A 13025-nucleotide genomic window follows, 5' to 3' on the forward strand; every position below is an offset into this window, starting at 1 on the left:
TCCCCTTCTTGTTCGTTCTTCTGCGTTTCATAGACACTGCGCATGCGTGGTTTGTTAAAGCTCCAAACGATTGATTCATCGATTCAGTGATTCAGTCAATTTGGTCTAAACTTCCTTTTGCTTTGGCCACTGTACAATAATGTATATCGAGAGGGGAATGTTACGAACATTTTAAATTTATATTTGGAGGACAATTTGATTGCTTATTTTTAAGTTAGTACTGGTAGCATAGCCAGACTGAATTGTGAATCGACTCTCTTTGTCAAACGACTCAGCAGGAACTATCAAGATGGCGAACATGGACGTGTTAGCCAAAACAATAGCGAAGGATTATGTGTAAGTAACGCCTTTACTGACTTTATATTGCATCATTTTGGTATTTAGATATATAAATATGGGTTACATGTATTGGAAATGAAAACGTTTCCGTTCAACTTGTTTGACGTAGTTTTCTGTCAATATCAGTTCTGTCAATATAACACACTTCTCTGTTTCTGTGGTCAACATAAACCAGCAGTATGTTTTTGTATATACTTTATGCCATCGACAATAGAAAATACGTCCTGAATACCTTGTCAGTGTAATTGTGGTCATTTATCAAAACCAGACTATGATAAGTATGTTAATATTATTGTAATGTTCTTTACTCTTTTCCAGGGATGATGTGGAGAGATCTGACAGTGTGGATGAAAATGAATATGGACCTGGTGAAGATGGAGCTAGAAAAGCTGATAACATGGATATTGCCAGGGTGGAAAGACACAAGAGAAGAAAACACAAACATCGAAGCAAGCACAGAAAACATAAATATCCCTCACCAGATGAGAGGGACCACAAGCACAAGTACAAACACAAGCATAAGCGGAAACACCGAGACTCACTCCAGGATGATAGAGACTGTTCTGCTGGCTGTGAAGGTGCAGTCATCTCTCCAAAGCAATCCAGACTTGATGACCTTGCTGCTCTGGAGGACCTGGAGAAACAAAGAGCCATGATTCAAGCAGAGCTTGATAATGAGCTGATGGAAGGGGCTGTGCAATCAGGTATGGGACTGATATTACAGGGTTATAACTCAGATTCAGAGGAGGATGGGGAGATCCAGCAAGCTGTGCAAAATGGTGAGCAACAGAGACAAGGTTTTGATGCTCGGGAACATGCTGGAAGATCTCGACAGGATTACATAGATAATGACAAAATTGATCCCTGGTTGGAAGACAGAAGCATGTCTGACGGGATGGCAGTCCGGGCCCATAAATCAGAAAAAAGAGTTAGTAAGACTGGGTTAGAAGTTATCATCAGTGAGAAACCTAGTGGTCCCATCCAAGCGAGGGAGCGGAGACGATCCCGGAGCATTGAGAGATCCAAAGATGGTGGTCAGAGGTCTAAATCTCCTGTGAAGTCCAAGGACTTGCCATCAAGCAACAAAAAATCAACTACACGGCCTGAAGAGCAAATTGAAGACCACAGATCCTCAGAAAGAAGGAGCAGGTCTAGATCTAAAGAAAGAAACACAAACTCGCCAGAAGCTGACAGGGAGAGAGACAAGAAATCAGTGAAAGCACCCTCAAAAGAAGCCTCATCTGGAAAAGAGAATCGATCTCCTAGCAGAAAACAACCTCCAGAACAACACAGCCTGTCTGTGCGGCCCAGGGGCCACTGCTCACCTGAACACATCCCTGTTGTCCAGAGTACAGACAGGGCATCCAGACAGGACAGATCTTCATGTCACAACAGATCCCCTCCAAGGAGAGGCCGATCTCGGTCTGTTGAGAGAAGACAGAGAGAAGAAGAACGACAGAGACTCTCCAACGACAGGTTCTAGCTCTGTTTGTTTAAATCTTTGATAGATAGATAGATAGATAGATAGATAGATAGATAGATTATTACTTATATTGTTCTTATGAACATTCCTTGTTGTTAACCCAAAATTAAATTTCTTTTAAACTCACTTTCATATTGTTTTCTTATACTCACAGGATGCGATCTCGTGATGTGGCAGGGGGCCGTAGCGAGGAGAGTCCCTCTCTGAACTCCAGACGAAGGTTAAACCACTCGCCTGTCAGACGAAGGTCCCGTTCTCCCAGGAGACGAACCGGCAGGTCTCCTCTCAGACACAGGTGACTGTGGTGTGCGGTAGCATTCAAAACTGTGCAACAACTCCCCATTTAGATGATACAACTATCCAATAAGCTTCAATGAGCTAAAAGTAAATGCACAAAAAATTATTAATAAATTTGTACCTATTTTACACATCCTCTGTAGAAACAGATTTGGTTGCTGACCTTAAGCGAAGGGCTTTAATGGAATTTTAATGACAAGGGGCATCACATTTACATCTGAATGCTAATTTACTTATTACAACATCTCTCAGTAGAATCATATTGTGTAGATCTAGGGAGCGTGACAGGACAGAGCGCAGACAGCAGGTACACTCGGGATCACAGGAAAGGCGGAAGAGAAGGAGCAGGGAAAGAGAGGACATGTTTAAGGGCAGTCTGTCTGAAGGAATGAAGCTTGAGCAGGAGGACTCGGATGATGAAGTGTGAGTATTAATGAAAATTATGTTTTGCTTTTATGTTTCTGATCATATTTGGACTTAATTATGAATACTAATCTGTGTCTAGGCTGGAAGATTATGACATTGATGAAGAGGACGAGGAGGCTTTGATAGAACAGAGGAGACTTCAGCGCTTGGCTATCGTGCAGGTTAGAATATTTTAATCTCTTGTATAGCTTTTACTTTGTTTTTGCCGTACATGTTCAAATGTTTGGGATAAAAAATATTTTTATTTTTTTTGAGGAGGAAATACTTTTATTCAGCAAGGATGCATTAAAGTGATCAAAAGTGACAGTAAAGACATTTATAATGTTACAAAAGATTTCTATTTCCAATAAATGTGACCCTGAACCACAAAACCAGTCATAAGGGTCAATTTTTCGAAATTGAGATTTATACATCATCTGAAAGCTGAGTAAGCTTTCGATTGATGTATGGTTTGTTAGGATAGGACAACATTTGGCCGAGATACAACTATTTGAAAATCTGGAATCTGAGGGTGCAAAAAAATCAAAATATTGAGAAAATCGCCTTTAAAGTTGTCCAAATTAATTCTTAGCCATGCATATTACAAATCAAAAATTAGGTTTTAATATATTTACGGTAGGAAATTTACAAAATATCTTCATGGAACATGATCTTTACTTAATATCCTAATGATTTTTGGCATAAAAGAAAAATCAATAATTTTGACCCATACAATGTATTTTTGGCTATGGCTACAAATATACCCCAGCAACTTAAGACTGGTTTTGTGATCCAGGGTCACAAATGCTTTTCTTTTAAACATTCCATTAATCAAATAATCATCAATATTTTTTTTTGTTACATGTTACCAACCCCCAGACTTTTGAACGGTAGAGTATGTAATGTGATTGTATTTGTATTGTGTCCTGTACAGAAGTATAAGCCAGTAAATGAGGACAGTAACATGTCAGGACTCTCAGAACATGGCAGTCCTCAGAGTAGCACTCACAGCCGATCGCCATCTCCTGATGACATCCTTGAGCGTGTGGCTGCTGATGTCAAAGCCTACGAGCAAGAGAACCTGAACACGTTTGAGGATAATGTGAAAGCCAAGCATAGTCTTGTCTCTCAAGAAAAAGATGGTATGTCATCTGCAAAATATCTTTCAATTAAAAGTGCACTTTCCACATTAAAAAGTTGTTCAAATTAGGTTTGACAATCATGTTTAAAATGATGTACACATACATGAGAAAAGCAGATTAAACTATTATATTGTACAAAAGGTGGTCCCCGCTCATGTTGAGATCGCATGACCAGTGAGTGAGTGCTCACGACTATTCATCAATTCATATGGAGTGATCATAAAATTGCTAAATGTTTTTGCTTTCCAATAATCTATTTAAAAATGTAACATTTTCGCATTTTATTAGTTTATAACATATAATAAATACACCTGCAAATATATTTCTGAGACAGGACTAGTTAACTAATAACAATTGCTTGATGCTACATCCATGCCAACAGGTGTCAGTATAAAGTCTAAAATGGCTCTCATATCAGTTGTTTAGGAAGACAAAAAGGAGAGTCATTGTAAATTTGAGACATGAAACATTTACTTTCATGTAATGCAAGGTGGTCTAATACGTTATCAGCAAGTCTACGTTCCTTTCATTGCATCATTGTTCTTTTTCTTTAGGTGCTAATCTGAAAAAGCCACCAGCGCCAGATATGTTCACAGAGTCAGATGACATGTTCGCTGCTTACTTTGACGTGAGTAGCCAAGTTCCTGCTCTCCATTGCATAGGTCAATGGCTTTGCAAGCCCCAGAATTTGATTGAATTTGTCCATGTAAGGGGATCTCTACAGGTAGAGTTGCATAGTCCTGTGCAAGCTGTTGTTTCTGTACTGGAAACTTTGTTCAAAGCTTTTTTCCCAAGTGGGTAATCTGACTCTGGTGCTCACTGGATCTCGAGGCCCCTCAAACTTTGAAATGGTCTCTTACAGTGTCAGTCACTCGTTCATGAATGAACATTTTAATCAACTCTCTGAATTCAATCATGTTGACAGTGACAAATCCACATCTAATCTCTCTCCGCAGAGTGCCAGGTTACGGGCCGCAGGCATTGGCAAGGACTTCAAGGAGAACCCAAGTCTCAGAGATAACTGGACAGATGCAGAAGGCTATTACCGTAAGTCAGTTGTCTTGAAGCGAATGCTGTATTTAAATCTATAGTATCTAAAACGTGTTTATAAGATTGAAAAATATCTTAGGTTTCATGTTAAAGAGGACATCAAAAACGTGATTGTTCTTTTAATGTATTCAGGTGTGAACATTGGCGAGGTGTTGGACAAACGGTACGGGGTGTACGGCTACACTGGACAGGGTGTCTTCAGTAATGTGATCCGAGCCAGAGACTTGGCCCGAGCCAATCAGGAAGTGGCAGTGAAAATAATACGCAACAATGAGATGATGTAAGACACTTCCCTTAAAAGCTTAATGCTTAGCCTTTAAACACTTCTGTCTGGTACAGTTGGATTTCTGATCAAACCACAATGTGTGGTGTTTGTTACGTCCACAGTTTTAATGTTCTCAAATAAATTGTGTCATAGGGATTTACTTGGATAGGAACTGAGATTTAGAGTAGGTGTAGATGTGGTCTTTATGTGACCGAAGGCCACATGTTTTCTCCCACAGGCAAAAGACTGGACTCAAAGAGCTGGAGTTTCTGAAGAAACTGAATGACGCCGATGCAGATGATAAGTTCCACTGTTTGCGGCTCTTTAGGCACTTTTATCACAAGCAGCATCTGTGTCTGGTGTTCGAACCACTCAGGTACATTACAGTCAACAGATTCACATGCATCAATGCAGCTTGAGTTGTTCTCCTAAAGGATTAGTTGACTTCCAGAATAAACATTTCCTGATCATTTACTCACCCTCATGTCATCCAAGATGTTCATGTCTTTCTTTCTTCAGTCAGAAAGAAATTAAGGTTTTTGAGAAAAACATTCCCGGAATTGCCGTTTCAAAGGGCTCTACATGATCCTCTGTTTTCCTCAAAAACTTAATTACTTTTCAACTGAAGAAAGAAAGACATGAACATCTTGGATGACATGGGGATGAGTAAATTATCAGAACATTTTCATTCTGGAAGTCAACTAATCCTTTAAAGCAACTTAATTTTTTTCTGGCTTCAGCATGAACCTGCGGGAGGTGTTGAGGAAATATGGCAAGGACGTTGGGCTACACATCAAGGCTGTGCGTTCGTACAGCCAGCAGCTTTTCCTGGCCCTCAAACTCCTCAAGCGCTGCAACATCCTGCATGCTGACATCAAACCCGACAACATTTTAGTAAGCCACAATTCTTGTGCCATAAATATTGAACACTGACTTCCATCTCTGTCTTATTATATAAACGTATTTAATACTCTAAAGGTGAACGAATCCAAGACCATCCTCAAGTTGTGCGACTTTGGCTCAGCATCACATGTGGCTGACAATGACATAACACCATATCTGGTCAGCCGCTTCTACAGGGCACCTGAGATCAGTAAGTAAAAACTTAAGGAATCAAATGAAACCATCTGAAAAAAATAGAGTTTTAATAAACCCATCTGAAATTGGGTAATGCTTGTTTAGGCTTTAAGAGTTTTTCTTCCTCTTTTTGCAGTCATCGGAAAGTCGTATGATTACGGAATCGATATGTGGTCTGTGGGCTGCACTCTCTATGAACTATACACAGGAAAAATCCTTTTCCCTGGGAAGACAAATAACCACATGCTAAAACTTGCCATGGACCTGAAAGGAAAACTGCCTAATAAAGTAAGAATTCATCAGATATTAGGAATTAAAACAAAATGTATTAAAAAATAGACAAAATATTTTTTGATATTTACAGATGATCAGGAAGGGTCTGTTCAAGGACCAGCACTTTGACCAAAACTTGAACTTTTTGTATACAGAGGTCGATAAGGTCACTGAGAGGGTAAATGTTATATATTCCATTCACTTAAAAAAATGAAAATAGGGCTGCATGATTTGTGGGGGAAAATTATATAATTTTAATATTACTGATTTAAAAAAAAAAAGCTCCCGTTTTTCTGTGCTTATTTATTGGGCTGCACAATTTGGCCAAAAATTGTGATTTATATATCAACATGACAATTGGACATTTGTCTTTTGGCTTCACTATATAATAATAATAATAAATTAATAGTTATTACTAAATAAAAATATTAAACAATAAATATCACTATTGCAATTTCACTGTAAAATAAAAAATACTGTATTTAAGAAAATCGTGCAGCCCTAATTTTATAACTGAAAAATATCTGTATAAATTACTTCAGGCTAATTAAATCCATTTTTTTACCTTTCACTTTTTTCTCATTCTTCCCCTCTACACCTATGTCTCTTTCTCTGCAGGAAAAGATCACGGTCATGAGTACCATTAACCCAGCTAAGGACCTGTCGATGGACATGGTGGGTCGCCAGGTGCTACCAGAGGACCAGCGAAAGAAGGTTGTTCAGCTCAAAGATCTGTTGGACCAAATTCTGATGCTGGATCCTGCCAAGCGGATCACCATTAATCAGGCATTACAGCATCCTTTCATCCAGGAGAGGATATGATCAGCAGCGTACCTCAGAGATTAATGATGGTTTTGTATCTACAGATATGACTCAGACAACAAAAGACGTTTGTATATTTTATTGCCATGCTATTTTATTTTAGTCTCTAATTTGTAGTACATTTCAGAAGCAGGACACAATCAAGATTTACTTTATTTTATTATTATTAGATGACCTACAAGACATCCTGTAAGCTGTAAATCTTTCAGAAAACAAAAAATCTTTCAAGAAACTATATTGTTCGCATTGCATGCTTTATACACAGCTTCTTGCTAATAATAATTTCAAATATATTTGATATTATGCTCAATGTTCAGAATGTAAAAATATCCATTTGTGTGCTAAGTTCACAGACCTTATATTTGATGTAAAATTCTAGAATTTGATGTAAACTAAATATTACTCAACCACCAAGGACTGTTTAGAGTGTGACATAAGTAAGACCAGCATAAATGCTGTCTATATCCACCCTCCCTTAGGTGTGAGAGTGAGAACTCAACCTGGCGTGCAGGCCCATGGCATGCCCCTTGCCCTAGGTGTGTTTCTGCTGAATCTGAGGTCTTGGGTCCTGCTTGACCTGGTCTGCAGGGAAAGCCTCCTCTGTAAAGGCAGGTTGTACACCTCTATCGGTACACTGAAGGTAAGCTAATCCTTCCAAAACAAACAGCATCAACATTTTGCATTCTTTTCAAGCCCTTTCGGCTTCTCCTGCATGTTTACAGAATGTAATTTGGAGAAATGGACATGCATTGAAACCCTTTGTCACCCTTTTGCTCTGTACCAAAACCTAGTGAGGCATCATAGATATATTATATTATATTATATTTCAAATGTGTGGGGTCTTTAATTTTGTTATTTGTTAAGAAAAAAAGTAGTATTATTAATTATTATTACTATTTAAAATAACTGCTGTCTATTTTAATATATTTTAAAATGTAATTTATTCCTGTGATAGCAAAGCTGAATTTTCAGCAGCCATTACTCCAGTCTTTGCTGTCACATGATCCTTCAGAAATCATTCTAATATGCTGATTCAGTCCTTAAGAAACATTTATTATTATTTTCAGTGTTAAAAAATAATTGTGCTGCTTAATATTTTTTTTTAAGCATATGGAAACAATGACACCCTTTTTTTAGGATTCGTTGATGAATGGAGAGTTCAAAAGAACAGCATTTATTTGAAATATTATAAATGTCCTTGTCTTTAATGCAACTTTTCTGAATAAATGTACTTACTGACCCTATACGTTTGCGCAATACTGAAAATTATTATTAAAAAGTGTAAAATGAAAAACTATTTGACAAAAATTTTGTATGACTTTTTATATTTATTATGTTTCATTATTTTATTATGTTTAATAGAGTATTGCAGTCGTGAACCTACGTAGAGCATTCCAAAATGTTCACTTATGAGGGCGCTGCCTTAGTATGCAATAGGCAGTGAGGCAGCTTCACTAGATTTTGGAACAGAGCTTCTATTGTGGTGTTTCTCACAGAGACAAAACAGTCGGTATGAATGAAAAGACTGGCTATCACTTTCTCAAAAATGGAAGGAACCGGTTACGGTAGACATTGAGGGTAAGGGTGAATCCAAGTATTTTTAATGGACCAAGCACCTTCAGTGTACTGCCTCTGATAGACATACTTCACCTTTTTCAGAGTTGTCACACTTATGCGTCATATAGTTTTTGCATAATCTATTGAGTGTTTTTCAATATGCATGAGAATATGTTATATGTATGGCTTCCAATGCACTACTGTACAAACCCTCTGGTGTGCTTTTCACTATGCGTAGACTATTTAGATGTATTTTTTGTGACTGTTCTTGTGTTTGTGACAATGTTGTCTTTTGATACAGGGGTTTTCCTGCTCTGATCTATGAATCTGCTTGTTACAAGCGGTAATTGCTTCTTTATTCATATCTCAATTCCTTGTGTTCCAAATCTATACAACGGTCATAAAGTATGCTGGAAGAATTATCTGCCTGTTATTTTTGCAAAGCCTGTCCTGCATGATAATGGAATAATTTGAATTTACTGTAAATTCGCATTATTTGTTATCATTAAACAATATAAAAATAAAGCTGTTTTGTGGTGAAAAAAAAACATGAATTTAAACTTCCCTCAAGTTGTCCGTCTTTCAAGAATTTCATGCAAGTTAATCATAACACTGTAAGAACATTATTCAGCATTTTAGGAAGCTTATGGTGGGTTTTGTTTCATCAAAACTAACTGCTGTTTGTGCTGTTTCTCCCACTGTTTCTTTGTGTTCGAGTATATTCTCTGGCCAATGGAGACATGTCTGTCCATCATCCTCCTGCCTGCCTCTGCTTTCAAAAGGATGAGACCTCTTCAAGGCCCTTTATCCAGGTCACTCCTAAAGGCATGTTTAGATCCAACACAAAGCAAAGCTCTGATTAGAAATGAACAGCCAGTTCAGAGGCTAATTCTCATAGGATTAATGTTCCCATCTCATATGTAGTATTAATTAATGTCTAATTTCTAATCCAGCTTTTTAGGGCTGTAGATATTAGATGACATTAATGAATTTGGCAGCAGACAATGGGTTTTCAGACCCCAAATTTAATGATAGGGGCCCTTTTCTTAAATATAAGGGCAGCTGTATATTTTCCTGTATTAAAACCCCTTTATTTTATAAATGAACTTTTTATACATTATTTTTTTTTATTATTATTTCTATCTACCAGTGTTGTTATTGGTCTGATCACAGAATAACCTATCCATATTCAGCTTTGTGAGGACCTTGCATTGACTTTATCCATTGGTGTGAACCACAGAGGTTCGTTCTTGGACCGTTTTATATTCAAGACCTAAAAAAAATGGACAGATTTAGTCACCTTAGGTGTCAGCTGATGAGTGTATTTCTCCAGGATATTTCAGAGAATGTGTACTTTCTGTAATGTACCAAGATACTGGTATATTTATTCTTTGTATTGTAGGTGCTGTCTGTTAAAGAAGACTCTTAAAGGAAATCTCATCTGAAAAAAGGTTTCTGTTTTAGAGCGAGCTTTTACAAGAATTAAGCTGTTGATTTTAAGCTGACAATACAGTATGTGGTTGAATAATTAGATCTTCATTTAGCCTATGATAAAATTTGACAGTTAGTGATTCTGCTTTTAAATAATTTAGTCAAATCCAAATGTATTTATACAGTATAAAATAATTTTTGCCTAAACCCAATATATACCACCTAAATTTGCAATTTATAAGCAATTCATACTTATAATTCAAACACTCTCACTATATATATATATATATATACAATGCAGGTTTCTAAAATAAATTGACTCAACGTACATAAAAATTGTTACAATCTGGTATTACACATTCCAGATTTATCAACCAAAAGGTAATGCTTTTCCTTTTTAAGAAATACATGTTTGCATGTCGCCCACAAAAGTAACCGTTCTTGAACCACAACTAACCATTTTTAATTCTATTTTCAGGGTAAGTGTTAAAATGTTCCATACTGTCATGGCCACGTGTGATTCCAAGTGTGAGAGTGACCCTGATGGCCAGCTGTTGTCCTACTCTATTATTGAAGTGCCTTTCAAGAGCTCATCTTCTTATCCACTCAAGGGGGAAATTACCAACATCTGTACACAGCATAACAATATGTTCGTTTTGTATCAGATTATACAGCCAATATTGCACAAGAATATTAATAAATGGTGAATTTATTAATGTCTGGTTTCATTTCATTTTGAAGTGTTTATATATTTAGATAACACTGTATTCCAGTTAGTTTTGCTGCATGTGGTTAGCGCAAGTTCCTTATCACTTGTCTGTATCAATAAAAAGCAGCCCAAAGCCCACAAAAATCAAAGAGCTACTGAATAAATGTTTTGGGTTACTGTGTAAGATGTTTTTTTCCCAAAACTAAAATTATTTTTCTGCGGTAACTGACAGCATGCCACAAATTTTGTTGATGGAGCTCAACTTGTATTGAATTTGGAAGATTAAATACAGTAACAGGCACACAGGTAATTACACACTGTCAATCTTAAAGCTTAAAACCCTTAAAAACAATTATATCATGTTTTCCTGCAAAGAGCTTTAGCAGGAACACTACAGGTCTTTTCACTACAAGTCTTCTGAGACTTTGGCATGGCTTTCTTTGAGGGTTTGCATCTCTTCAAGCTATTTGGACTACTGCATTTTTGTGACATGCTTGAATGAACAACAAGATCTTGAACAAGGGCATCAGTCGTCTTTAATTTTACCACACCAGAATGTGGTTTCTTAGGTAAAGCCGGTGGTTGCTGAAATCCAATCCACACCTTTCCAGCATTTGGCGAGGGGTGATTATGATGCGTAGACTTTGAATGAGAGCTTGAAGAAAGGGTGAGTTTTGTTACTATATCTAAAACTGAATTATTGCCTTTAGTCCTCAAGTGTTCTACCTGAGAACAAGGGCCTTCTACACGTCTCAGACGGTTGGCGCTTCGAACTAAAGCAGTTGCTGGACGAGATCTCACCGCTTTCCCTTGTTCTTTCTGTATAGTCGCAGTCTGAAGTTTCTCCAGTTTTATCATGCGTGCAGCCATAGCTGTGAGACAAGGGTCAGTTAGACACAAGTTGTGCTGGCTCTCCAAATCATCTGCTGTGGATTGGAATTGACTAAAGTCGAGATCTTTAAGTGGAAATGGAAGAACCTCAGGATACACTTGCTCTCCTCCAGTCACTGTAGGTTCTAGATCTCTATCAAATAAGTCCGGCCTCAGGTCCAATTCTACAGCAGTTTCCCATTTTAATATAGGTTTATTGTCTTTCTCTTGGTCAGAGAGGTCACTGTTTTCAGATTCGACTGATATGGATGGTTCATTATTGGATCTGCTACAAAGGGAATTACTGATTGTCTTGATCTCATCTGGTCGTTCGTTCCTTGGAGAAACAATGCGGCTGACCTGTATGGGGTGGATTTCCAGTTCTGGTCTGGTTTCTACATCAGGTTTATGTTGAGAAATGTGTTCTTGTGTGTCCCAGAGGATTGGAGGCTGAAGACCAAGCCTCTGCCATCTGTGAGACAGCATCCTTAACTGGGTTTTATGATGTTGCTTTGAGCTGAAAAAAATTTGTACAAAAATGTCAATTACAGGAGAAATATTTCTCTTGATGCCATTTAACCTCTTCAATAGATATCCCAGCATTGTGGCATGGAGTATCAGTTCCAGGTTGGCAAAGTGTGAGAAGTCTAGTGTTGCAGCATGATACAAAGCAACATTCAGTTCAACAAAAGGTTAAGATTCCTGGCAAACACAGCAAGTATCTGTGCCAAGTCCTCATCTACATTTCTAATATATTCATTTGACATTAAACACAAAGTGTAAAACATATAGGTAGGTTACAGAACACCTATTGCAAATAGTACTGCCACTGCCAGCGTAATTAGAATTGATATTTCAAAATGCTTTACACTTAGATGGCCCTGTCATACTGATGGCTATCATCTGGCTGGCAATGCCTAATGGGTCAGAAGTCAGTATCTACTTACACTTGGGATGATTTTGTTTGGCTGCAACAGGTGGTTGGTTCCTGTGCCGTACAGCCATTAGAAATGCTTTCCAAACATACCTGCAAAATAAAATGCATTTCAACTTTTTTATGATTTTCAATGAAATATACAATTTGCACACATATTACTTACAAACGTATACATGTTACTGAATATCACAAAATATAAAACATTGAAATTAACTTTTTGTTTTTTTACTTTCTTTTATTAGTTTATTAATTTTTGTTCAAAGAAATGCCACTTGGTTTGATACACTGTCATCTAATGCAATGACATTCAGACAAATACATGTATTACATCTTGGAGTTACTGTACATGCATAAATTAATTTAAAGTA

The 13025-nt window shown here is 37.4% G+C and overlaps 2 protein-coding genes across 4 annotated transcripts in view; one reads left to right on the plus strand and one right to left on the minus strand.

The window, feature by feature from the left end:
* Window positions 1-193: 193 nt before the first annotated feature.
* On the plus strand, window positions 194-8004 carry LOC107733882 (serine/threonine-protein kinase PRP4 homolog). Of its 3 annotated transcripts, none has more exons than XM_016545716.1 (15): window positions 194-336; window positions 658-1815; window positions 1977-2117; window positions 2372-2542; window positions 2625-2706; window positions 3459-3666; window positions 4221-4294; window positions 4623-4713; window positions 4849-4996; window positions 5220-5357; window positions 5722-5875; window positions 5960-6074; window positions 6195-6346; window positions 6423-6509; window positions 6950-8004. In XM_016545716.1, the coding sequence occupies exons 1-15, from the start codon at window positions 290-292 to the stop codon at window positions 7151-7153; spliced, it is 2970 nt and encodes a 989-aa protein (XP_016401202.1). In that variant the 5' UTR covers window positions 194-289; the 3' UTR covers window positions 7154-8004. The 3 variants fall into 3 exon arrangements, with proteins under 3 accessions (XP_016401202.1, XP_016401204.1, XP_016401205.1); XM_016545718.1 differs by having other exon boundaries at window positions 2375-2542; XM_016545719.1 differs by having other exon boundaries at window positions 2390-2542.
* Window positions 8005-11073: 3069 nt separating this feature from the next.
* The window catches only part of LOC107733881 (uncharacterized), a 3308-nt gene continuing 1356 nt past the window's right edge, over window positions 11074-13025 (minus strand). The window contains exons 5-6 of the mRNA XM_016545715.1: window positions 12668-12747; window positions 11074-12237 (exon numbers count right to left, since the gene is read on the minus strand). Of these exons, the coding sequence (XP_016401201.1) occupies window positions 11208-12237; window positions 12668-12747 (1110 nt within the window). The 3' untranslated portion in view covers window positions 11074-11207. The remainder of the gene's footprint in view (window positions 12238-12667; window positions 12748-13025) is intronic.

Source organism: Sinocyclocheilus rhinocerous, unplaced genomic scaffold (genome assembly GCF_001515625.1).
Source record: "Sinocyclocheilus rhinocerous isolate Xijiao unplaced genomic scaffold, SAMN03320098_v1.1 scaffold4144, whole genome shotgun sequence".
In the NCBI taxonomy this organism is placed as follows: Eukaryota; Metazoa; Chordata; class Actinopteri; order Cypriniformes; family Cyprinidae; genus Sinocyclocheilus; species Sinocyclocheilus rhinocerous.

Coding starts and splice junctions, on each gene's coding strand:
- LOC107733882 (XM_016545716.1), top strand. CDS start 290: ATGGCGAACATGGACGTGTTAGCCAAAACAATAGCGAAGGATTATGT. Junction 2,543..2,624: donor GAGGACTCGGATGATGAAGT/GTGAGTATTAAT, acceptor ATCTGTGTCTAG/GCTGGAAGATTATGACATTG. Junction 4,295..4,622: donor TGTTCGCTGCTTACTTTGAC/GTGAGTAGCCAA, acceptor CTCTCTCCGCAG/AGTGCCAGGTTACGGGCCGC.